Source organism: Hipposideros armiger, unplaced genomic scaffold, assembly GCF_001890085.2.
Source record: "Hipposideros armiger isolate ML-2016 unplaced genomic scaffold, ASM189008v1 scaffold_463, whole genome shotgun sequence".
In the NCBI taxonomy this organism is placed as follows: domain Eukaryota; kingdom Metazoa; phylum Chordata; class Mammalia; order Chiroptera; family Hipposideridae; genus Hipposideros; species Hipposideros armiger.
The window spans coordinates 468379-492989 of record NW_017731813.1 but is presented as its reverse complement, the minus strand read 5'-3'; the positions used below and the strand labels follow the sequence as shown (position 1 = coordinate 492989).

The 24611-nt window shown below is 44.6% G+C and overlaps 1 protein-coding gene across 1 annotated transcript in view; it reads right to left on the bottom strand.

Annotated features, from left to right (window-relative positions):
• SORL1 (sortilin related receptor 1) overlaps positions 1-24611 on the bottom strand; it is a 185312-nt gene that overhangs the window by 144729 nt on the left and 15972 nt on the right. The window contains exons 2-5 of the mRNA XM_019666166.1: positions 22004-22120; positions 15035-15160; positions 7565-7726; positions 5517-5584 (exon numbers count right to left, since the gene is read on the bottom strand). Of these exons, the coding sequence (XP_019521711.1) occupies positions 5517-5584; positions 7565-7726; positions 15035-15160; positions 22004-22120 (473 nt within the window). The remainder of the gene's footprint in view (positions 1-5516; positions 5585-7564; positions 7727-15034; positions 15161-22003; positions 22121-24611) is intronic.

Here is a 24611-nt window from a genome sequence, read left to right as displayed (position 1 = left end):
CAGTTCAAGCTCCCCTCTTTCAGAAAGCCTTCCCCTAATGCTCTGTTCCCTTCTCCCAACACTGGCAATGTATCTCTAGAGCACTCAATTTCAAGCCTTTTTTATGAATTCTATTTGAGTTTCAAACAGAGGTAGAAAACTGCTTTGGTTGGGTGAATTTTGAATCAGGCTCTATACTTTATACTGTGGTGCTTCTTATTATATTGTTCTACACTGTAATATATATTACACTGTATTATATTTATTCACCATAGTGTGTTTGTCTGTGCTTCCACGAGTACAGATGCCTTTAAAGTCCATGTCTCCTATTTCTTTTTATCCTGCAGGGTTCCTAGCTGAATTGATCCTTGCTGCATTGGATCCATGGACCATAATTACAGAGACCATTCCAATCTGAAAACTGCAGAGTGATGAGATCAAACTACCTTGGAGAAGAATCTTTGAACTACTGTCTCCCACAAATATGGCTCCAAACAGCAGCTGGGAGGATGACTAATCTGCCCCAGGTTCCTAACACTCACAAGAACACCAAGCAGACTATTCACCAAGCAGGAAAAATAACTGGAAATATCAGGAAGATAGCTTCAGAGTGAAGATGCAGTTATGACCCAAGAAAAGGCAGAAGGGCTCACTTATGTAACTGTTTTTGTACAGTTCCATTATATGCACAATAGTTTTCAGGATAATGAAGGTTATGACATAAAATTCCTTCAAAGATGTACTGTCAAGAGCATGTTCTAAAAAAGGAAGGAAGGAAGGAAGGAAGGAAGGAAGGAAGGAAGGAAGGAAGGAAGGAAGGAAGAAAGGAAGGGAGGAAGGAAGGAAGGCAAGGCAAGGCAAGGCAAAGAAAGGAAAGCAAACAAAGGAGGGAGAAAGAGGAAAGGAGATAAGAATAGGAAAATAAAAGAGCATCTTTTTTACAACGGGAAAGCCTGGACTTTGGCCCTATGATATGGAGTCTTACTAAGGCACTGGGGAAACCAACAGCCCTAGTCCTTATGTGGGAGACAACTGTCATCATCAGATGCTGTGGGGGACGAGGGGGAGGGGGCATGTTCTCTTCTTTTCCACAATTAGAACTACAGATTAATGTACTTCCTCTACCCTAGAGGATATGCAAATTAAAATGAGGCTGCTGGTTATTTTTAAAAAGGCAGAGAGGAAGGGACTTTTATTCAGATACAGTAATACCTTGATTTGCAAGCATAATTCATTCCGGAAACAAACTACTCATATTGCAAGACATCGCTCATTTACCACGTTAAAATTCATTAGAAATGTTTGCTCGTCTTGCGAAATTCTCGCAAAACCACGTTACTTGCAATCCAAGTTTTTACTGTATTTTGAGAACAGCTCAACTTCTATTATTCCTTCCTAGCCAAAAGCAGCAACCAACATCTAGAGACAGAGCTGTGGCTCGTATCCCAATTCTCTTTCCGTAACCCATGTGGACCTCCCATTTCTGACAGCTGGTCCCCCTACCAGTTCCTGAACTTTGCAGTCACTAGCCTTCCACTTCTTATTCTCACTCACACCTACCTCCTGTACACTTTGCCCTCATTTGGAAATTCCAAACCTTGCTTTATATCTGAGCACAGTCATCAATCCTCACCTGGCCTCATCTGCCCTCTCCTGCCTCACTTATAACCCTTCAGTGATGCTTCACATGGCATCCTGGAGCCCCTCCCCACAGCATTTCCGCTGTCCTGTCTTGCCAATCTCCAGCTCTGGATAACATAAATCATTGGTTTTCCTCACTTCCGCTGTTCCAAGGCTGCCTGCCAAGCACTGTTGAACAAACGTATGCCACTACTCTTTGAGGAGTTACGTTACACTCTCGCTTATTATGGAGAATCCTAGGGGGAAATCCCCCAAATAGCCTGAAATTCCCTGACACCAGACATATAGTTATCTAAAATAAGGTAAGCCAGTCCTTTCCCCTAAGATATCCGCATGTCTGCACGGAGGCAGAAGGCACAACATACCAATTACCAAACAGGAAGTGCCTTTTTTTAGAAATCCAGCTGGTTTGCCCTCTTAATATATGGTTCCATAAACAGATAAAAGAGCAACTTGTCCCTTTAAAATTCAAATAAAGAAAAAGAAAGTTCTAAGGGTATATTCCTTAGATGAGATTACAGTTACAATTTCACTAAAACTCTACCACCTCTGCCCAAGGAAAATAACAGAAGGGTCAGAAACAGCTGCTCTCTATGAACAGGAAGTCCACTGGAGCCTAAAGGTACTTAGCTGCAAGGTTCCCCCTTGTGCTCCCTCCATCTGTACCAACCACAATTACTAAGGAAGCAATATGAACTCTAAAACACTCCTCTACAAACAGTGGGCTAAAAGAAGTGGAGACGACAGCTACCATTTTGTTGGACCATTACATTTAATGAAGACTAAAACTACATGTAAAAGGCAAAACACAAATGACAAACTCCAAATATAAATAAACACACAATCTATCTCATATCACATAAGACTGACCTCATATAAAGAACTGGAAATCAGTAACAAAAAGACTAACAACCCACAAAAGAAAACGGGCAAAGGGCATGAACAGACATGTCACCAAAAAAAGAAATAAAAATGACCCTTAAGTGGGTTAAAAGATGATTAAAATCCTTCATAATAAGAAAAATGCAAATTAAAGCTCTGCTGAGATACTATGTCTTTCCTAACACATTGGCCATGGAGAGAGGCACAATTCTATGTTGTTGAGATGAGTGCAAAATTTGACACTTTCTATAGAAAATTTGGCAATCGCTACCAAAGTTACAAATTCAATGCTTCCTTCACTGGGGATATATCAGTGCACAAAACTGACGAAAGTCCCTGCCCTTGCGGGGCTTTTATTATTTTGACGAGAAAAAGGCAAATAATAAGCATAATAATAGTATATTAGAATGTGATACGTGCTATGCAAAAATAAACTAGATCAGGCTGCAGCAGTTTGGGAATGACAGGACCGTAGTTGAAATTTTAATTGGATCCTTAGGATAGGCTTCTTTTAGGAGGTGTTATTTGAGCAGCCTTGAATGAGATAAGAGAGAAAGCAGTAAATATATCTTTAGTAAGAGCATTCTAGGCAAAGAAAAACAGCAAGTGCAAAGTCCCAGTGGTAGGAATGTACTCTGGCATTTAATCTAAGAGAAATGATGCTGTATATTAAAGGGTTCAAAGCAGAGGAACAACACAATCTGATCTGTTTTTAAGAGGATCAATCTGGTCGTGTGCTAAGAATTCCTTGCAGAAGGACAAAATGGAAGCAGAAAGACCATTTGGAGAACTGATGAGCAACAATGGTGGCTTGAAGTAAAATAGTAGCGGAGTAGTCAATCCTGGATCTATATTGAAGGCGGAGCCAACAAGATTTCCTTATAGAATGAATGTGAAGGATGAAACAAACATGGAATCAATGATGACTCAAAAGTTCTTGGACTGAGCAACCAGAAACTGAAATGGGAAGATCATGTTTGTATCTGATTTGGGGTAGTGAAGATCAAGAGTGAATTTGAGAGGTAACAAGTTTGCCATGTGTGAATAGGCTGAGTGACCCACTGACCCTGCAAGTTTGCTCCTGGGAATCTGTTCTCCACACTCACCTGCATGTGCACAAATTCATGTCTTCAAGATTACACATTACGTCCACGCAACAGTGAAAGATCAGAAACAACTAGGATTAAAAAACAACTGTACTTCTTTTTTTTTTTTTTTTTAAGATTTTTATTGGGGAATTGGGGGAAGGGGAACAGACAAGTTGCTATCCTTTTGTTCTTCAGTCTAGTTGTGGAGGAAGTTGCTTCTCTCGCCCAAGTTGGCACCATCATTGCGCTCTTCCTAGTTGTGGAGGAAGTTGCTTCTCTCGCCCAAGTTGGCACCATCATTGCGCTCTTCCCAGGCGAGGCAGATCAGTCGCCGGCTTCTGGACGGCCGCTGGCCGCTCATGCTGGCTGCTGAGCTACACACGGTAGCCCATGGCAACCCACCTGCCATCGCCGGCGACTCACGGCAGCCCAGCTCCAGGTTGAGCTGTTGTTCAGCATCTTAGCTGTAGAGGGCAGTGTCACTGGCCCTCATATGTGGGATCTGAACCAGGGCCCTCTGGCATCCCAAGCCAGCTCTCAACCAACGCGCCACTCGGCCGGCCAACAAATGCACTTCTTAAAGTACAGCCTTGCTGATTTCACTATCCTTCTCCAAAACCTATAATGGCTTCCCATCGCTTTCAGAATTCAGTCCAAATTCCTTTATCAGGCGCTACAGATTCCGATACAAACATCCCTTTACAAACTTTACCCAACACACTGCCCCAAAATAAGACTTAGCATTCTGCACCCAAGCACCACACTGTGTCATGTCTAGGTTTGGCCATTCATTCCTGTTTAGAGTGCCCAGTCTGCACACCTCCACAGCTGCACCCTACCTCTTGAGCATGTCCTGGGGCTATCGGTGATGCTCCCATCTGGAAAGCCTTCTCATGCTACGTCCATGACTTCTGAGCTTCTTCCATAACGTGTGTTATGTGCACAAAATGTATTTCCTTACCTCCTAACCTGCAATCGCCTTAAGAACTATATCCATAAATTAGTCAACTTCTTATACCCTAAAGCATTTAGCATGTTTTATATTCAGCAGACATTCAAACAAAATGTTATGAATGAACCAATGAATTGATTTCATAGAGAGAAAAATCCCAACTTCTGATAGGATGCTCTAAAAAAAATGAAGGTCTTTAAGAACTCTTATAAACACAAGAGCTTCAAGATTCCCCTGGGTTCCCTGGTGGATTGAAAAATGTAAAAGCTCTGCCCTCCTCTCACAAAGAACCTTCCTTTCTCATCCCAGCCCTTCCCCAGTGAGTCTGTTACACTTGCATTTCTAATTCCCAGGTGTGGAAAATGTACAATAAGTCCCCGACTTGCAAACATTCAAGTTGCGAACTTTCACAGATATGAACGGACCTCGCATTACGAACATTTGTAGATGCGAACAAATCACGGAAGTAGCTCACGTGTTTGCCGGACATTGTCACAGCTGTGCTGCTGTGTGCTTCCTGTACAGTGCGATAGTGTACAGTAGTACAGTGCTCAGTCAGAGCCCAGGATGTCCGGAAGCAAGAGGGAAAGCAGTGGTGATGTGGAGGGGACTGCTAGGAAGCGCAAAGCAATATAACCATGGAAACGAAAGTGAAAATAATTGAGAGATTGGACGGAGGCGAAAAGATGGTAGACGTCATTCGTTCTTATAACATGAATTGTTCAACCGTTGGCTTTACAGTGTATACTGTATTTGTGTCAGAGGTGGATAGAACTCACTTTGTCAGACTTACGAACGAATCCGACTTACAAACATTCTCCCAGAACGCGACTCGTTCGTAAATCAGGGAATTACTGCATTCCCTGAATCAAATTCTTTACATTTCAAGTGAGGTCAGGTCCGCCCTCCATGAAAGAGCCAGAACTGAAGAAAGGAGATTATGTAACTCAAATTTCTTAGGTGGCAGGACTTACCAAGAAAAGGACTTCACATGCTCCTGAATCATGATCCAAGTCTGTCCGAAATCATCTGACTTCCAGAGCTGAGAAGACCAAAGCGACAAGAAGCGGTCATGACACAACAGGTATGCACAACCTGAATGGCCTCACCAATCACCCCTGTCCCCACCGTAAATAATATGCTGCCCATGAAGGCAGGCATGGAAGGTCGCCAAAGCCAGCTCCGTGACTCCAAGTGCAAACAGGGCGGGAAGGAAAGGACAGGTCTGCACCTTTGCAGTCTTCTCCATAGTTACTAAGGTCTCAACAGAAACTAGAAGGAAAGGTGACTGTGATTTGTCTTCCCATGATAGGTTATCAGAAACTACTGTATTTTGCCGTGTATCAGGCAAACTGTTTTGCCCCAATTTGTGAGGGAAAAAAAGAAGGATGTGCATTATACATGGGCAGTACTAATTCCGCATCTATATAAATGTTTTCAAGTTTTTAAATGTTTATGCTTATGAGTTAAAAGTGTAACTTTAGAAATCCGTAATGATATCCATATGCAAAATAACACCCTGGAATATGACAATCGGTTTTGTTGAACTTACAATGAACTTGCAATGGCGAAGAGTTCTTGGCCTTCTATGATGTGTAAATATCATAAGTTTGTTACTGGTACATAAAATTTCTTGTTCCTTGTATCTGTTCTTGTGTTTTGTAATTATTTGTCACATAAAATTTCTTGTACCATAATATGTTAAAAATTAAATGCTAAACTTCCTTTATTATACAATAAATAAGTACCTAAATTACACAAATATTAAATTTAAAAATTAAAACAAAAGATTTTTTTCCCTGAAAGTTTGAGCCAAAACTGTGGGTGCACATTATACTCGGAAAAATATGGTATATTTTACTCAAGATTAGCCCTCAGGTGATGGTAAAAACAAAAGGATTATACTTGGTACTTCTTGCCTGGAAAATAGTGTCCTTAAAAACCCATCATGGGCCACAGTAATTAAAATTGAATGGAGAAGACACTGGCTAAGTACAGAGTCAAAAAGTATCAAAGCCAATCAACTGAATACACATGGTACAGCCATGAATAATGAACTTCCTGATCTTTGCCCAAACCCCTCAACTTCCAAAGACATAACCTAACGGTTCCTCTGGCCCTAGCAACCATGTATTAAGAAGCAAGAGGCCAAAAATACCAATAATCTACCTACACTGGTAAACTGACCCCACATACAATTAGGTTACTCCCTAAGGCACATGAAGGGAAACAGATAACGTTTTAGCTAAAGGACCTGCAAAAAAAAAAAAATATATATATATATATATATATATATATATATATATATATATATATGTATTCCAAGGTTCCTCTGAGCAAAGCCATTCAAAACTCATTATAAATCCAACCTATAGGATCCACAGATTTCAGAGGATTATACCAGACCAATATTCTTGACTTGGAAAGTTTGAACCTTGAAACATAAATCATAATCAGGCTCTCTCCTCATCGCTCACCTTTCCTTCAAATTCGGCTTAAAGGAAGAAAATACACACATTCATATTACATGTGTACACACACACACACACACACACACACACACACACACATACATAGTCACACACAGAATATTAAAGTTAATAGTAAATTCAAATAAATGGTGGGCAAAAGCAGTATGTTTAAAGTGAAGGATGGGAAAGGTGCAACAGAGATTCAACCAGAGGTCCCAGCAGAGCTCAGACTCCAGACTTCTCTACCTGGCTCTCTCTGATTAATTTCCAGAGCCTCAATTTACCCCCAGGACTAACAAAGGTGCATCTGCACTGAGAGGGGCAAGATATTTGACTAATAGCGCCTGCCAAGCACTACATGTTGCTCCCTAGCTGGGATGCAGACTGAGTACCAGGAGGAAGTTAAATCGTAGCTACAAAGGCTAAGCCTGAGAGAGGAGGAGGGAGGGAACAGGGGGAGGTCACTCAAAGGACAAGAAGTCCACATAGGCAGAGGGCAGAACAGAAAACAAACTCCAGGAGCCCCGCCTGACTGTTCGAGAAGCTCTTACCTGCTTGTTGGGGTGAGACCGGTCAAAGCCCAGGAGAAGGTTGGAGGCCTTACTGTGCAGAAGGAGATCAGCTGCCCGGAATGGGATGGAAAAACCTTGGATAGTATTACAAAAGTCAAACGTGATCCAGAGGTACTGGGCGTAAGCATCTGCAAAGATGTACTGCAAGAGAAAAGAGATCACAGCTCAGAGCAGAACCAAGCCAAGGCCGCCCAACACTCCCCAGACAGTGTCTGAACACATGCACATGTAGAGGGCCAACCAACCAACACCAACGCAGGACCAAGGGCTTTCAGGGCTTCCACATGGCTATCTGCTGGCAATGAAGAGATGCTGGTGCACACCAAACAAGGCTCAGTGAAGGAAGGGGTGTGGAATGGGCTGGCAGGGGGACTCAGACAGTGCTCTCACTTCACCAGGTAATGAAGCTAGTCAAGCCTTTCTAGCTTTTCTTTCAAGTGACTTAACTATTCTCACGCCCTGGTGAATCACTTGGTCACAATCAGAGGGTGCTTGTTGGAAGCGGGGGAAGAGAAGTCCTTCTCTTCAGGCCAGCTGCACACACACAGGACTACTGTCTATTCTGATATGCCCTTCCAGGAAAATCCCTAAGATCGCATCCATTTAGGAAGATTCGCTTCACCTTCTTGCCACTATGCCAGGTGATAGGGAAGCACTGAGAACCAAGCTGCCATCAGGGCTGGCAGACTCACTCTGGGGCACAGCAGGAAGTAGATCTGGGGAGCAGGGGCCTCACCTTATTTTGCTTCCACACGGTTGAGTGACTTTGAACAAGTTTGCCTGGAGACTGACTGCCAGCCTTAAGAATCTCCGAGGGGAAAGGATTGAGGCAATTCAACAAATGTATATGTGAATATTCACCATGGACCAGACACTGAGGGTGCCAAAGTGAAAACATGGGATCCTTCCTCTTAAGTAGCTTGCAGTATAATGTGGGAGAAAGACAAAGTCCACAGCTAACTATAATTCAAGGGAAAATGAGATCAAATGAGAAACCATGGACGGTCCTATGAAAGCACAGACTGTTTTTTTCAATCAGAAATGACTCCGCGTCAGATTTAGGCCTTGAAGGGCAGGCAAGGCTTCCACAGGGAAAGAACATTCCAAGTCTTGGGCAATTTGAGTGGGAATAAAGGAAGAAAAAAAAAAAATACTGCATGGGTTTGATGACAGCTCTTGAGGGCCTGAGGGAAACAATTAGAAAATAAGGCTGGAAAGCACAAATGATGGCGGGACTTGAATTCACACAAGGATGACAGCTCCTGCTCCCAGAAGAACGAGAGTGACTCAGTGGACTATGTGAACCAGGAACTAGAGCAAGGAGGAACCTGCTCCAGTCACGGAAATCCTGGAAATCAACAATCCAAAGGGATCAATCCAAAACACTTTCCCTACAACGTCCTCCACAAGTAGACTGAAGAACAAAAGAACAGCAACTTGTCTGCTCCCACTCCCCCGATTCCCCAGCACTGTTCCCCTCCCCCAATTCCCCAACACTGTTCCCCTCTCCCAATTCCCCAATAAAATCTTAAAAAAACAAAAACAAAACAAAACAAAAAAACACTTTCCCTAATTGATTTCACCTGATCCAGATCAATCTTCAGCTCTGGTCCTCAGCACGAACAGCTTCAGTATACACTAACTCTTTGCACTTGTTCACATGTTGCTTTCATGTATGTTCTTGCTCCTTTTCCTTTGCACGCTCTCTCCCCAAATCTAGACTGTAAACTTCCCAGGAAGATGTTTTTTGATGTGTTCTTTCACTCGTGTTTCCTCCACAACCGCTAATATATTCAATAAAACTCCAATCTCTGTAGAAGCCTAATTAAAAACTAACTCTAAAGGCTAGTAAATGTTTTGAAAGCAAAAACTACTCTAAGAAAATACAATGCTATAAAAACAATTATGGGGCTTGCTGAGTAGTGCGTTGGTTAAGAGTTGGCTTGGGATGCCAGCTCTGAGCAGCAGGGCTCCAGTTCAGATCCCACATTAATGCCAGTGATGCTGCGCCCTCTACAGCTAAGATGGTGAACAACAGCTCGACCCGGAGCTGGGCTGCTGTGAGTCGCCGGTGACCATGTAGGCAGCAGTGGAGCTGCAGTGGGCTGCCGTAAGCTACCATGAGCGGCCGGCAGCTGGCGTGAGCTGCCAAGAGCCGCTGTGAGCTGCCAAGAGCCGCCATGAGCGGCGGTCCAGTGGCCAGCGACCAGTCTGCCTCACCTGGGAAGAGTGCAATGATAATACCAACATGGGCCAGTGAAGCGGTGTCCTCCACAACTAGACTCAAGAACAAAAGGACAGCAACTTGTCTGTTCCCTTTCCCTGATTCCCCAACGCTGTCCCCCTCCCCAATTCCCACAATAAAAAAAATTAATTAATTAAAATAAATAAATAAACATAAAAACAATTATGTATGATCCTAAGGGTACAATCATAATTTTGGGCCTAAAAGTATTCCAGTAATTTAGCCCATCCTCCTGCTCTGAAACCACCATGGTTATTGGGGGAAGGGAAGGTTCTAAGTTTGAAAAGAAATCTATTCCATGGCTTCCTGCAGTTTCACATTTTAGAATCTAAAACTCATGTGCCCAATCACAGAAAGTATTATTGTTCATAACAGCTAACATTTTTCAAGAGCTGTTAGTTACTATGTGCCAGGCACTGAGCGAAAATTTTTCAATGCCTTATCTCATGTAGTCCATTTAGCACTCACAGCAGTTCAATGCTTTAAATATTATTATCGCTTTTACTAATGAATACACTGAAGCTTGGCAAGGTTAACTGCCCAAGGTGACCCAGAAGGAGGCAGCATTTGCATCAGTGTACGGCTGGTTCAGAGCCCATCTCTTTACAGGTCATCAATCCTTACATCTTTTCTTCCAACAAAAAGGCAACATTTCCTGAATTTAATTCATAGGTCTTACATTGTATTATTGGACTCATTTATATGCCTCTGCTCTTAATTGACTCCTTAAGCTTTTACTGGAAACTCTCTCTTCCCTGCCTTCTTCAGCACTGTCTCATCTCCACCCTCCATCGCCCAACCCTGACCATCTGTCCTTGACTCTCTTGCTGGCTCCTTCGCCTTGGTCCACTCCCCACCCTCACACAGCCTCATCCCTCTTTCATCCTTGGCGACTAACTTGGTTTATCCTTCCACACAGCTTCAACTACTGCTTCCCAGAACAAGCGTTCCCTGACTTTCAAATCTACGGTCTAATCCTGACTTCTCACTGAGATGCTCGTGTGATTACCTTCTTTATCTTCTCAGCATCTCCACTCTGATGTGCCAAGATATTTCCTTCTATCCAAAACTGAATTATTCGACAACTCCCCACCAAAACCCAACTGTCCCTCCCCATGTCCCAAGTTCTCTCCATGCTACTCCCAGCCCCGCTACTCACAATAGGGTTGGGTTTTCACTCCACTGCTTTCCTTTGGTCCTCACTTCCACCAGCCATCTACCCTGTTACGTTTTCCTTTAAAACATTTTTCATAATCTGTGCCTTCCTTTTTATTCCTAGGGCTACTATAGCGTGGCCCATGTCCCTACTAGAGACTATAAGCAAAACTGGGACTAGGCACTGGGTTTTATTCATCCTTGTGTCTTCTAGGGCCCAGCAGGATGTGAAATACTTAAAAGGGTGATATTAGATTTGGCTGAGTGACTAGGCAACTCCGTGCCTATAATACCACAGTGGTTCCCTTTCTGACTCTTCTCTAATCTTTCCCTTCAGTCCATCCTGCGTATTTCCAGGAGACACGTTTCCCTAAGAGACATTATTCACAGTAACTCCCCTACTCAAAGATTCTCCTGGCTCCCTACTGTCTTCAAGGCAAAAAGCAAAGTCCTCCATCTTCAGACAGGGTACTGACTGCTATCAGGAAGCACCTCAGTGCAAACCCTCCACCCCTGAGAAGCGAATCTCCTCACTGTCTGCACAGAAACTACATATCGGCTGGCACCTTGAAGTCTCTGCCCACGCATCTCTCCTCCTCGAGGGCCCCCACCAACGCTGCTCCAGCCGCTGAAATCATGCCCATGCTTGAAGCTCTATTTCTAATCCTGAGTACTTCATGGAGCCTTTCCTTCTCATTCAATTCCCCCAGCTCTAATGACCTGCAGGTTCCATTCATCACTCAGGCATGTGCTGCTTCATGCTGTTATGTAACCATGTCACATAGGCCATATTATAATAGAAAGGCACAGAACATCCTACTCTGCTTTTAAGTCCCTATACTTGCCTGGCTATTAGGTCTACTCAAGGCCAACCCCATAGATCTGCCGGCAGAGCTGACATATTAGATGTTTTGTAAACTGTGCAATTTCAGGAGTGTCCTCACATAACCCAGCTCCCCAACCCCGTTTGCAAACACATAACATTCCAACGAACTTCATCCATTAGCTTAAAGCTATGTTTCTCTTAAAATACAAATACCTCTGGAAAGAAAACAAAAGAAGCAACAGAATTTCTCCCCGTGTGAGTGTAAGAGACGCTCTCCAGTTTTGAGTGCAGAAACCACAAGCACAAGGCAAGGAGGAAGAGCAGAGAAACGATGAAGGAACCTATCTCTAGGAGGTGGGAACCAAGGGAAAGAGAGACAGCTGTTTCACCATTTTACATAGGATCAACCTCTGCCTGGAAAAAGGCAGGACCAGCTCTCACTTCTGCTGAGGTCATGAAGCCTAACTGCACATTCAGTGACCTTTTAAACAAGCTCAGACATATTTAGACACGTTGACTGATCTTGGGTGTGCTGTGAGGCTAGTGGACCTGCCAGGTGGTTAGAGCTGCACACTGACTGGTTCAGCAGGCAGCACATGGGACGGATAAAAAGGAAGTGGGACTGCAGGCTAATGCAAAAATAGACACCCCCCCCCCGCCCCATACTCATATGACCTGCAACCGTTCCATCACCATCATGAGGCAAAGCCACCAGACCAGAGCAAGCTGCCAACCCAACACCTTCTTTCCCTTTCACAGGCTCACACCCCTCAGACTTCCACATGGCCCGTCCGTGACATCATAACTTTTTAAAGCAGATGCTAGCAGTCATGTCAACCATTTCAAATCATGCTCGTTGACAGCCCACCTAACATTTTATACACCTGATCTACCCAGGCCCAGTACCTTGGTGCTGGCAGCAAGGCACCCAGCCTTGTGTGACTTTTCTCACAAAGTGGCAGGTCTGCTGGAGCAAACTACCTTCCAAGGAACAAAAGCAAATGTAACAAAAGTAATCGGCACAATAAGAGTCATCACTTCCTTCCACAGAAGTCTGGGGGCGGAGGGTAACAGCCTTCTCTGGGGAATTAGAAACTCAGCAGAGAAAGCGCCATTCCTAAGCTCACTCAGCTTGCGCCAGGCCGAGGTCCTACTGTCACTAAGTTCTCCAAGAAGGCAACCCCTCTTTACTCTCTCCACCGACTCCAAAGCATATCCAACTCAGCCGTGAGAAATCTGAGATGCGCCGCTCTTCAAGGCAGACAGGAAGGTAGACTAGTAGACTTGGGCTGCAGGCATCTCACCTCGCAGAATCTTAAGGCCCCTTCATTGCAATCGTCCCCGGTTTCTCCTTATTTCCTGCCCCAACATCATGCCTGGTGCCCTGCTCCTTCTCCAGACCTAATGCTCAAAACGCCCCTTACCCTCTCCCTGCACGAAACCTCCCCCTAAAATCCCATAACACCGTATCTCCTGTCTTCTGACCGTTCAGACATGCAGGCTTAGCAGCTCTTCACCATAACCTATGTCAAGCAGGAAGGAAGATGAACACCACTTACAGACGTCTGTGCCCTCTGGTTGGAGGTTCAGGAGGGACAGGTGGAACTGAAAATGAAGATTCCAGAGAGACAACAGGGTGGTTTCAAGGCCACCACTTAAGCAAGTGTTAGCTCTAGGACAATGTTTAAAAATAATGATAATAGTAATAGATAGGTACAAGTGGACGAAGTGAGTCATCGAAGTGTTATATGACTCCTGATCCATCCACTGGGCAAGGAGGCACAGCCGGCCAGCTGGACCCTGGGGCAGGGCTCCTCACCTCACACGAGGTACTTGTGAGTCCCACGTGCCAGGCCTGCCTGGCCACAATGGGGAGAAAGCAGGGAACAGAGGGCCAGCAGTCTTGTTTACAGAACCAGTTGCCCTCAACACCTTTTCTTTGATTTTCATCATAGGGGGAAAAATGTTCTGTTACCTGGAGTTAGGTAAGAGGGGAGTTTGTTCCTAACTGCCATTCCACTATGAGAGTACGAGGCAGGAATTTAACCAGTATGTACCAGGAATGATTCTTCCAGTTGTTAAAAAAAATTAAAATTAAAATTAAAAATTTTTTTAAATTGCTTCTGTACCCCACTTCCCTGAAACCCATGAGTGGCCCCCCTGAAAGCCCCAGTAGCCTGAGCCCCTTTCCCAGGACCTCCCCCAAATCCAGCAACTAAAAGGTTAATACCTAGCCCAGCAGGACGGCCTTCAGGACCCAGCGCATCCAGACAGGGTCTGTTCTGATTTGTCAATGCCATTCCAGTGGCTATATATTTTGAATACAACCTCTGCGAACAGACCACAGGCAACTAGAGAAGCCTGTGGATCTCAGTCTCTTGTTCCTTTCTGGATGAGCAAAGGGCAGCAGCTACCCTTACCTCAGAAAGCTTTCGCTACTAAGGAGTTTCCAGCATCCTTAGAAGCAGACATCCCACCCTGGAAACAAGCTAGGGGTCCGGAGACTGGGGAAGAAAACCATCACATACAACTCTCCCACCAGAGCCAGAGCTCCCTCACAGGCAGGAAAGCCTTGCAGGGGGATGATTGCATCACACCCCCCACTTCCATTTCCGCTGCCCCCCTGGGCCCAGTGCAACCTCACGTCAATGCTTCCTCCAAATCAAACTGTGGGGTTGTCCTGCAGAAATAAGCCTCCTGGGAAAATAAATCAGGAGGCACAGCAAGATTTGCTGCATTGTTGTCCTTTTCTTTACCGGTATAGGCAGGAGGGAGAGTGGTGCACAAATGCACACGCACACACACACACACACACACACACACACACACACACACACACAAGCACTGATGATGGCAATGAAACCAAGAGCTCAGCAGCCGCTCTGGAAGACCTGGATTAGACAGTAAGGTTAAGTACCAGGGGACTAGGTAACATTTTTGCCACCTATGAGTCAAGCCATTTATCAGTTGGCAGATTTTCTGCGCTTATACCTGCCATTGTTTGTCTACAAATTCTGCCTGGCCAGTGCCTGGCATGCTTGATTCTATATAGTTCCACCATGTATTCTGTCACAAGCTCCCAGGTGAGCAGAAAAACAGTCACTGGCTGCCAAGCATGCTGCAAAGATGACCAAGGGCTCCATCTCCCAGCCCCCCTGAGCACAACCATCCTCCCAAAATACAGCCCCATGACGTCACAACAGAGGGACAGCTGCTTCCTTACACGCTTGTTGTCCGCAGGACTGTGGTAGAACTGGGCGATCACGGCTTCACTATCATTTCCCACACCAAAGTTTAACTTTCCTGAAATCTTCTGGAATGATTTTCCATAGTCGTAAGACACGTACACCTGGAATATAGAGGAGGGGGAAAAAAAGAAGAGTTGGTGAGAAATGTGGCAGAAGGATCTCTCACTTTCAAATGTGGTTCCCAATGAGTCCCTGGATAGGAAAAGATAACCCACAAAGGAGCAGCAAGGCCCCTCTATGTCCTTCCCCAGGCATGTGGGGCATGGGAGCTCTGAAGCCACTGCTGCCTGTTATACGCAGGCCTCTTTTCTGAGGCCAAGAAAAGTCCCTGGAGGGGGAGACACACAGATGAAAACAACGATAACCTCCTCCCCATGGCTGGGTTAAGTGTTTAACAAATTACATCCAGAGGCAGAGAGAATGTTGATGTCTGAGGGGAAGGGATTGAGAATTTGTTTTGCCATCTGTTGAAACATCCTCAAAAGTAAATCTAATTCCCCATCCTTCTGCTGGGAAGTTCTATTCCTATAGCATTCCAGAAGATAAAAGAAGAAAATCCTCATGAGTCTCCACAGAGTAGCCCAAGAGACGGGGTGGGGGGTGGGAAGAATGCTAAGAGATTAAATAAGCACAGAGGTTAAATACATGGGTACCAAAACCTCTTCCCCAGCACTCCTGTTTTCGGATTCTGTACTCTGGGAGACTAAGTATGCAGAACAGCAGCAGGACCCATGCACATGCCAACAGTCTTTACCTCTTCCTGCTTCTGGGTTTCCAACTGTCCAGTAACCACAGTAATAAAACCTCAGACGGACTGTCATTCACTGAGTGCTTCCTAGGTGCCAGGTACTGTACCAATGGCTTCAAATACATGCGCTCAGGTAGCTCTCACCACAGCCCTACCTGGCAAATGCAATTATGAGAATCATTTTCAGAGATGACAAGAGGGGCTTATGAGATTAGTCACCTGCCAGAGTAATACAGAAAGTAAGTGGCAGCCTGGGATTGCAACTCAGGCTGCCTGCCTCCAAAGACAAAAATCCAAAAGCCATTACACCTCAGGTGACGGATAGTAGAATGAAAGTTGTCCGATATTTTGTACCTAGAGTTTACTACCTAGAGTTTACTACCTAGAGTCTATTTCATGTGTGACATGAAATATAATTAATACAATCAGTGGGTTAAGAACAAGCCTGATCGATGAATATAATATCAAGAATAACAGAATTGGGGTAAGTATTAAAAAATGACAGATGATTTCCAAGAAGAATGGGAACTACTAGACTAATTCCAGAAAGTGTATTGCCTCCACTGCCCACTGATTTAACAGCAAACATGTTTTGAGGGTTTTACATGAGCCAGGTGTTGTGCCGGGCACCAGATATGCGATGTGGCCTTTAGACACAAGTGAAACATACAAATGTTTGTGAATAATGCCCATGTAAACAATGAACTGCACAAGGTATGTACTAAGGGAACTGAGAGCACACACAGGTCATTAATATGCATTAGATGTCAAGGTCACAAGAGAACAGAGAGAGCCTCTGCCAATACCTGAGTCACAGTGGAAGAAACCCTATGACAAGCACAACAGGTGTAAACACAGTGTGTACTCCCGGCTCCCAAACACACAGTAAGGAGCTCCCACAAGAGCAACTTCAGAAACTCAGCAGGTTGAGAGTGCACAGATAATCTGAGTGGGTAAAAAGACAGAGTGGTACTTTCTCACTTCCACTCTCCTCCTGGCCAAGAACGGACATTAGGGGTCCCTCTTAGGGTCAGAAGTCACATGTAGCAAACGAATGGCTTCTCACAAAGGGAACTCAGGACCTTCCAGCTCCAGCATCCCGTATATTGATAATCCATTAGGAGTTACCTCCTGAGAGGCACAAATGTGATAATAAGTTCACATCGGGCGACATTTTGCAGTACACAATACTGTTCTGTATACATTATTCCTCTTCATCTTTAAAAACTCTATTACTATTCTTACCGTTTGCCTTCGGTGTACCTGGAACATAGCAAGTACTCAGTAAAGATTTCTGGAATCAATAAATATCACTATAAACCACAGAGTGAGTAAATGAATGTGTTTCATAAATGAATAAAAGAGAATGAAACAAATGATTCAATAAGTGACTGATTGAATAATTTAAAGGATAACAAAAACTAAGACTCAGAGAACGTAATGACTAGCCCAAGGTCCTACTGCTAATAAGTGGCAAAATGACTATGACTGCTTCCTCCAATTCCAAGTCCAGTTGTCTTTCCACTCTTGCAAGTTAACCATCTAGGATAATGTCCTCTTCCACATACTTATGGTTCTCTGTTAAAGAGGAAGATCATACACCAAATCTACAGGCCAGGCAAGTGGAAGGAATGCAGGACAGCAAGCAGAACGTACAGACAGCCTTTCCGAGATTCTCAACCATTCCCCCGCCATTTCACAACTGGAGGTCCAACAACCATCACAACCAAAAAGCTCTTCCTCAATTCTCACCTATAAACAAAATCCATCTCTGGGTCGTATGCCTAATAGAAATGAAGAGTAAGTATGGAAGGGTCCATCCTATGCTAAAGGTTCTCTCCAATTGCTCATTAACCGTCCTTCCGTTCTCCCGGTTGAACAATTCCAACACGATATTTTTATCCTATCTTCATAATTCTTATTTCTATTGGGTTGTCGCAAAAGCCATGACGCATTTTCGCAACGACAAACATAGAAAAAAATATGTCATGACTTTTCCGATAACCCAGTATTTGATTAACGCAGACCCTGAGCTCCAAAGGGTGAAGACCAAGCTCAGGGCTGGGCACAGCTATCCACTTTCCTCCACAGTGAAGAACCCAGAAAAGGCCTCTGCCAGTGTTCAGATAATGCCAAGGGGGCTGGCGGCCTCGCGGGCTCCACGGTGCACCCCCACTGGTACATCCTGGCTTGTCTGTCCTGTCTTTGTGGCAGCACTAGGTTGCTCACTCACTCACTGCCCACCAAGATCTGCAGGTGAGTCTGGGCAGGCACCGTGTACTTGATCATCTTGTGCTTCCAATTTGTTTTTCATCCAGACACAGGTTTCTGCATTCCTTAGTCCTCTCTGACCTCCCTAGGACAGGAGAGAACTGAATAAAAGGGGGAGGAGTTTCTAAACTGCCCAAATTTGCTAGTTAGATCACTGCCTCACATATAAAGATAGTCCTTTGAAGTGAATGGTTTTAAAGTCTTTCCCTGTGCTTCATATAATGAGGAGGAGGAGACGGGGAAGAGGGAAAGGAGGAAGAGAGGGGAGGAGGGAGAAGAGAAGGGAAAGGGGAGAGGGGAGAGGGAAGAAAAAGAGGGTTAAAATGTACAGAAAACATTCCCTACCTGGCACTGCTCTAAGTACTTGACACCAGGCCTTCTCAAACTGTAAAATGCCTACAACTCACCCAGCAGGTCACTGGTCAAAACCAGACTCTGATTCAGGAAGTCTGGGGTGAGACCCGAGACAGCATTTCTAACCAGCTCCCAGAAAATACCCATAGCTGCTCATCCACAGGCCATACCTCAGGAAGTAAGGTTTTTTACAAGTACTGTCTCATTGACAGATAAGAAAACCAAAAGAAGGTGAATGCCTTGGCCTAAGGCCAAACTGTTAATGACTGGCAGAGACAGGATTCAAACCCAGGCATTCTGATTTCAGAGTCATTAACCTTCCTGACTCAGCCAGACACCAGGTCCCACGGGCTACCTAGTTCTGTACTGTTCCCAAGTAGAGCAGGTCCTTGAACAATGTCATTTCCTTCAACATTGTTTCATTATAACGTTGATGAGATGCCCTGGGAACTTCACTCTTGTTTATATCAATCAGCCTGTGCTAAAATTGGTTTCATCATACCTCTTTCACTGAGTCACAGAACCTATCGGCAAGGTTAAGTAAGGACTTACCGTACGGACCCTGCTTCCCAGCCAAACCTAGGGGCACCAAGCATCATGCCACGCCACTCTGGGCACAAGGGCAGCGAGTCCCACGAGTCCCAATACATCCCTTGTTGACTCTGATCCTAGGTGAGCCCTGTCTCTGGAGAGCTCTTTGGCCAATTATGTTGCACCGGAGAACTTTGCAAAACAGGAGAGGGCAGAAACAAAGAGGCAGCAAAGGGCAAGATAAATAAATATTGTTTCCTTACATCTACCAGACCTACCACAGAGAAAGAGGGGTATGGCAGGAGCTGTTGTTCTCCATGGGACCATGCTGGCTACAAGTTCATCAGGACGCTATTCTTTTTTTTCTGGTTTAATAGCAAACTTGAGATTCCAGCTTCCAGGCCCACCCCTTTTATATAAACTGAATATGCAATCACTTGGCCATTTCCGGTCACTCACAGTTCCTTATTCGGTTAGGTTCTTTCCCTTCTGGACTGCTGATGGAGACTTACGAACCAGTCTTCTTTAAAGAAAAATTGGATTGTTACTACTCTGGCACCACCAACTCCTGCCTCTGAGTCATAATTTTTGCATTAATTTTTCACATCAGAACATCTCAGTTTCATCTAACTCTTTAATGTCACTTGTACACATGGGGGAAATCTCTGTCATCCTTATTTATTATCTCTAAGCATTAAGTTTCCATTTAATCTTATCATATACTTCATTCCAGAATAGTGTGTCACTTCAAATGTTCAATGGGTTCTTAGTAGATACAGCCCAGTATTTGGACAGAGGGAGAATTGGGTTTGGGTAGACTGGCAATACCGAGGTGACCAACCATCCTGGTTCATCCAGAACTCCGTGTGGTCCCAGTACGTGGGACTTCCAGTGCTGAAACCCAGGTGAGTTGGTCACCCTAGCAACCCTACAGTCTCACATGCCGAGTATATGATTGGTTCTTAATTCTCATTGGCCTCAGCTCTCCCACAGACATGCTGAGTGACCTCATGCAAGTCACTTAATATCTTTAGCCTCCTGTTTGTCCAGCCAAACCATGAAACAAAGGTTACTGTCTTTATCAATCCCACACAAGAGAAATATTATCTGGACAACTAATTTTTAAAATGCATAAAAACTCTAAGGAGGATTTTCTTAATACCATAGGGCACAGAGCCAGCTCCTGTGCTCGAAAGGGCTGCCTATGGGCAGTGACTATGCTGAATATACACTGGCATCCAAACACTGCCGTCTGGGCTTGCAAACCCTCATCACATTTAGAAATGGGCCAAAGTCATCACCACAAACAAGCCTAGCCCTGCTCCAGATCATGACACCCAAACTGGCTGTCAGGTACAGTGGTTTCCCACTTGCCACTGCTCAGTGCCCACCCTGGGCAAAGCTGTGCATCATTACTATGATTCCCCAATTCAACTCACTAGAAAGCAAGCCCTGGAATGGAGCTCCGTCCAGTCACCTACCCCAGAGCACATTCAACTCAGTGGATACAATGAGGGACCTGACAGAAATTAAACTACACTTAAGAATTACACTTGCGTCCTTAGGCTGATAACAACAGTGATCGCAAATTCAGAGGTTTCCTCTGGCCCGAGCAGAAAATCACCAAAGCTCCACACATGTTTTTCTGTCCACAGCTTCACCCTGTCACCATGTCGGAACCTGACCCAAGGCAGCGGCTGTTCCTCTTCCCCGCAAGGGGAAGTCAACAGCAGAGGCCGAAGACCTGAGACACAAGGGCCAGAGCTCATAGACGTTTTACTCGGCTTACACGTTGTTTGTAAACATTAGCTTCCAAGTTGTAAGGCTCAGCAGTTTTCACATAAAAAGCCAGATCTCTGAGCTTCTCTCGAAAAATCAGAAGGTCTGGCAACACTGGGCCCTGCTTCCAGCACGGCATCCAGAGCTGAGACCCAGTCACAATGGCCCCTCAGGAGTATTGATTCTCTAGCTCACCAAAGTCCCTTCTGAGAGTCTCTCAGACACTCAGACCAATATCAATCAGCATATTCAAATTAAGATACAGGTGAAGGTTCCTTGAACCTGTATCTCTATCAAAAGTCGGAAAATGACATATTGTTCGAGGGCCATATACTTCAAGAAAAATAGGAGAGACTATTATTCTTTGTGGAGGTCAAGAATGTTGTGAACTTGGAGACAATTTCATTCCTGACCTCTCATAGGCTTTTGAATTTGTGACACTTGGTCTCATGACTTCAAAACACCTCAACTATTAAACATCCTATAAGCCAACTGTAGAAATTAAGAATGTGAGCAAGATTGGAGGGGGGGGGTATCATTTTGTGAGAGGTGTGTATGTCTAACTGTGATATTTTGTTGGGTACCCCAAAAAAATATAAAAAAAAAAAAAATTAAAAAAAGAACATGAGCGAATCCGATTCAACAACCCACCACACTGTAAAGCAGTGGTTCTCAACCTGTGGGTCGCGACCCCTTTGGGGGTCCGAACGGCCCTTTCACAGGGGTCGCCTAAGACCAACGGAACACAAAAAGATATTTACATTACGATTCATAACAGTAGCAAAATTACAGTTATAGAGTAGCAACGAAAATAATTTGATGGTTGGGGGTCACCACAACATGAGGAACTGTATTAAGGGGTCGCGGCATTAGGAAGGTTGAGAACCGCTGCTTTAAAGGGTCAGAAGAAATCAGCACATAAAAAGACCAATGGGATCCCATCGGGCTCTGCTGCCAACGCGCAGCTCAGTCCGGGAATGCACTTCTGGCATTTTGCTGAGCAGATGCAACAGTCTGGATCACACCCTTTCACACAAAAAAGTCACCACACATCACATGGATCTGTTTGCCAGTGACTGCACGACCCTGTGGTCAGCAACCAAGGGATATTCATTATTTTGTAGACTATCTTCTACGTTGTATAATTCATCCCATCCTTTGTCCAATTACCTACTGTTTTTTCTGGAATGATAACCCCGGCAGATCACCAAAGGGCATACTGGCAGCATCAAGGAGTGTCCAGAGAAACACCAATACTTACATCACTGCTCTTGGGCCTCGCCAACGCCAGGCTGTCTCGGGCTAAGGCCACGATCACGTTGCTTTTCTCTCCAGCCCAGTGCACCACCATCTGGTTGTGGGAATCATTCAGACTAACCTGAAAGAGATAAAACCAACCCAGGAATTAGGAGTGATGGCCATATACATTCTCAAGCAAGCCTCTCACTCCTCCTTTCTCACTCAGAAAAGACTAAGCTTCTTAGATCCGGAGCATTGGGCCAGGTGGCCTACTTTCCCCCTATACAGATTCCACCAGACTCAACTTCCTCAAGAAGAAACACTAGTCCTCTGCTATTTGAAATATAACAGGATTGCAAAAAAAAATCTTCTCAGGCTCTTATTGGCATAACTGATTACTGTGCTTATTTTTGTCCTTTGTGAAATCAACCCCTGGTTACTCTCATCCTTACTCTATACAAGGGACATGCACTCCTGAGGCCTGAAACCAAAACACTGAAACATCTGCCTCATTCAAAAAAGTGCACAGGCCACAAAGACCACACACTTTCAAACCTCTGTTCAAACTAGTGCTTTCTCTGGCCTACAGGTGACATTGCTCGTCCTTAGCTCATAACAAGAAAGAACAAGAGAAAAACATCATGGTGCACTTTTACTTAGTTTTGAAGTGTCCCAAGTAAGGAAATATTTTCCAGGGCTCCACAGAAATGACCTTTGGATTATTGCTAGCGGTGGTTTCCAGGCTTCTGAATTTTGTAAACCAGTATGGACGGAAAAGCGGCCACAGGTTAAACCTGACAAGCTTAGGAGACTGAAAATAAGATGGCGTGAACACACACACAAAAAAAATTTTTAACTAAGTGGGCCATGGTGGGAAGTCACATCTTCAGCTTCCTCGTTAAGTTAATCTGTTTGGTGGGTCTGTTGTCTTTCTGTACCTAAGATAACATCTTTAATCCTTTTTCCAGACCAGAGCTGGAAACTGCAAAATTCCTCATTATTATGCTTGTCTCCTGATTACCATCTCTATGTGCTGTAAAGAGCGAACTCTTAACGATCCTGCACCCACCTATGTAAAGGGAGTACCTGTCTCTCCAATTCGCTTTTATGCAATCCCAGAGGTTTCTGCTTTGCTCTCTCCCACCCCCTTAACCTGTCACCAATGGGTTTCATGTAACCTTCCTCCTTTGATTTTATGTATAAAATAAGCTGTAAAACTGCCATTCTTCGGAGCATTTTCTCAATCCGTTGAGGCTTTGCTTCCCGGCAACTGTCGCCAGTTTGGCTCAAATGAACTCTTACACGTTTTCTCTTAGGCTGGATGTTTTTCGTCAACACCAGTAAAATGAAAACAAAATTAGGATGGCCACCAGAAGGTTGGTTGGCCACTTCTACTTTGCCAGGTAAGGACAATAATAAAAACAGCCACTGTGTCAGAGCTTGATTCGTCTGTTCTCTGAATCTGTTTCCTCTGTTTCCTGAGAACACAGCAGACTCCTGCCCAGGCTGCCGGGCAGGGGAGTGCGGCCCTGAGCCTGAGTTCCAGCCAGTGGAATGTGAGAGAAGGGGGTCAGTGCCACTAACCCAGCACCCCCACAGCCCTCTGCTTTCTTGCCTATCTGCAGGCTGCATCCAAGACCCTGGAGTCCCAGAGGAGAGCAGAACCACAAGACAGAAGGAGCTCACATCCCTGTGGAGAGTGCCCTCTGCTAATCAGTACCACTCATTTTGAAATTCTCATAATTGGGAGATGTATTTACACCACTGAGCTTCTGGGATTCATCTGTTATGTATGTACCTAACCCTCCTAAGCAATATGACCACCATCTACAGTCACCATTATTTTCTAAAGGACGTTTTAACACCGAAACCTGAGGAAAGATAACAGTCTCAGAATACAAATTTATTGTAGATAGTTTTTGCCTTCTGGAAAACTATCTTACTTTTGTTTTTCCTATGTCACTGGTCACTGATGACAGTTCAAGGGCTGGCATTTTAGAACACCTGAGCCATACGTTTCACCCCTCTGTGTGAAGAGCAAACCAAGGACCATACTAACAAACGTTCTGCGAGCTGGGGTTAACGTTCAGAATCAGGATAAAGGCCCAGGACATCAAGCATGTGCTCTCCCTCCTGCTGAGCAATGTCTGGGAAAAGCCTATTCTGCTTACTGGCCTCTTCAACCTGGCTGTCTCAGGCATGCACAGAAGGAAATCAAGCTTCTAGGCCTAAGCAGCCTCTGCACATTTCCCCACCTACCCACCTACTCTCCCCTCTTGACCTGATGCAACCTACAAGCCCCAGCTCATCTGCCCTCTGAGCTGCCCTCCTATCAAGGCTCCATAGCAAAAAAAAAACACCTCCCCTTTCCCCCAGGGCATTTCTTCTTTTCCCTTCTTGCCACTCCACCCCTTACTTTCCCCACCCACTTCTTCAGATGCTCTCAGATGTCACAGGGGGAAGGGAAACACCTGTGCCACAAACTTGGCAGACAGAATCACAAAGGAGCTAATCCTTAACTTCTCTGCTTTGGGTCTTAAGCACCTGCATCTAATTTGATCCAAACTCTTTTGGAAAATATTTGAAACGAGACCTTTTTAAAGAAAAAGACCCTTGGTATTTTTTTTTTT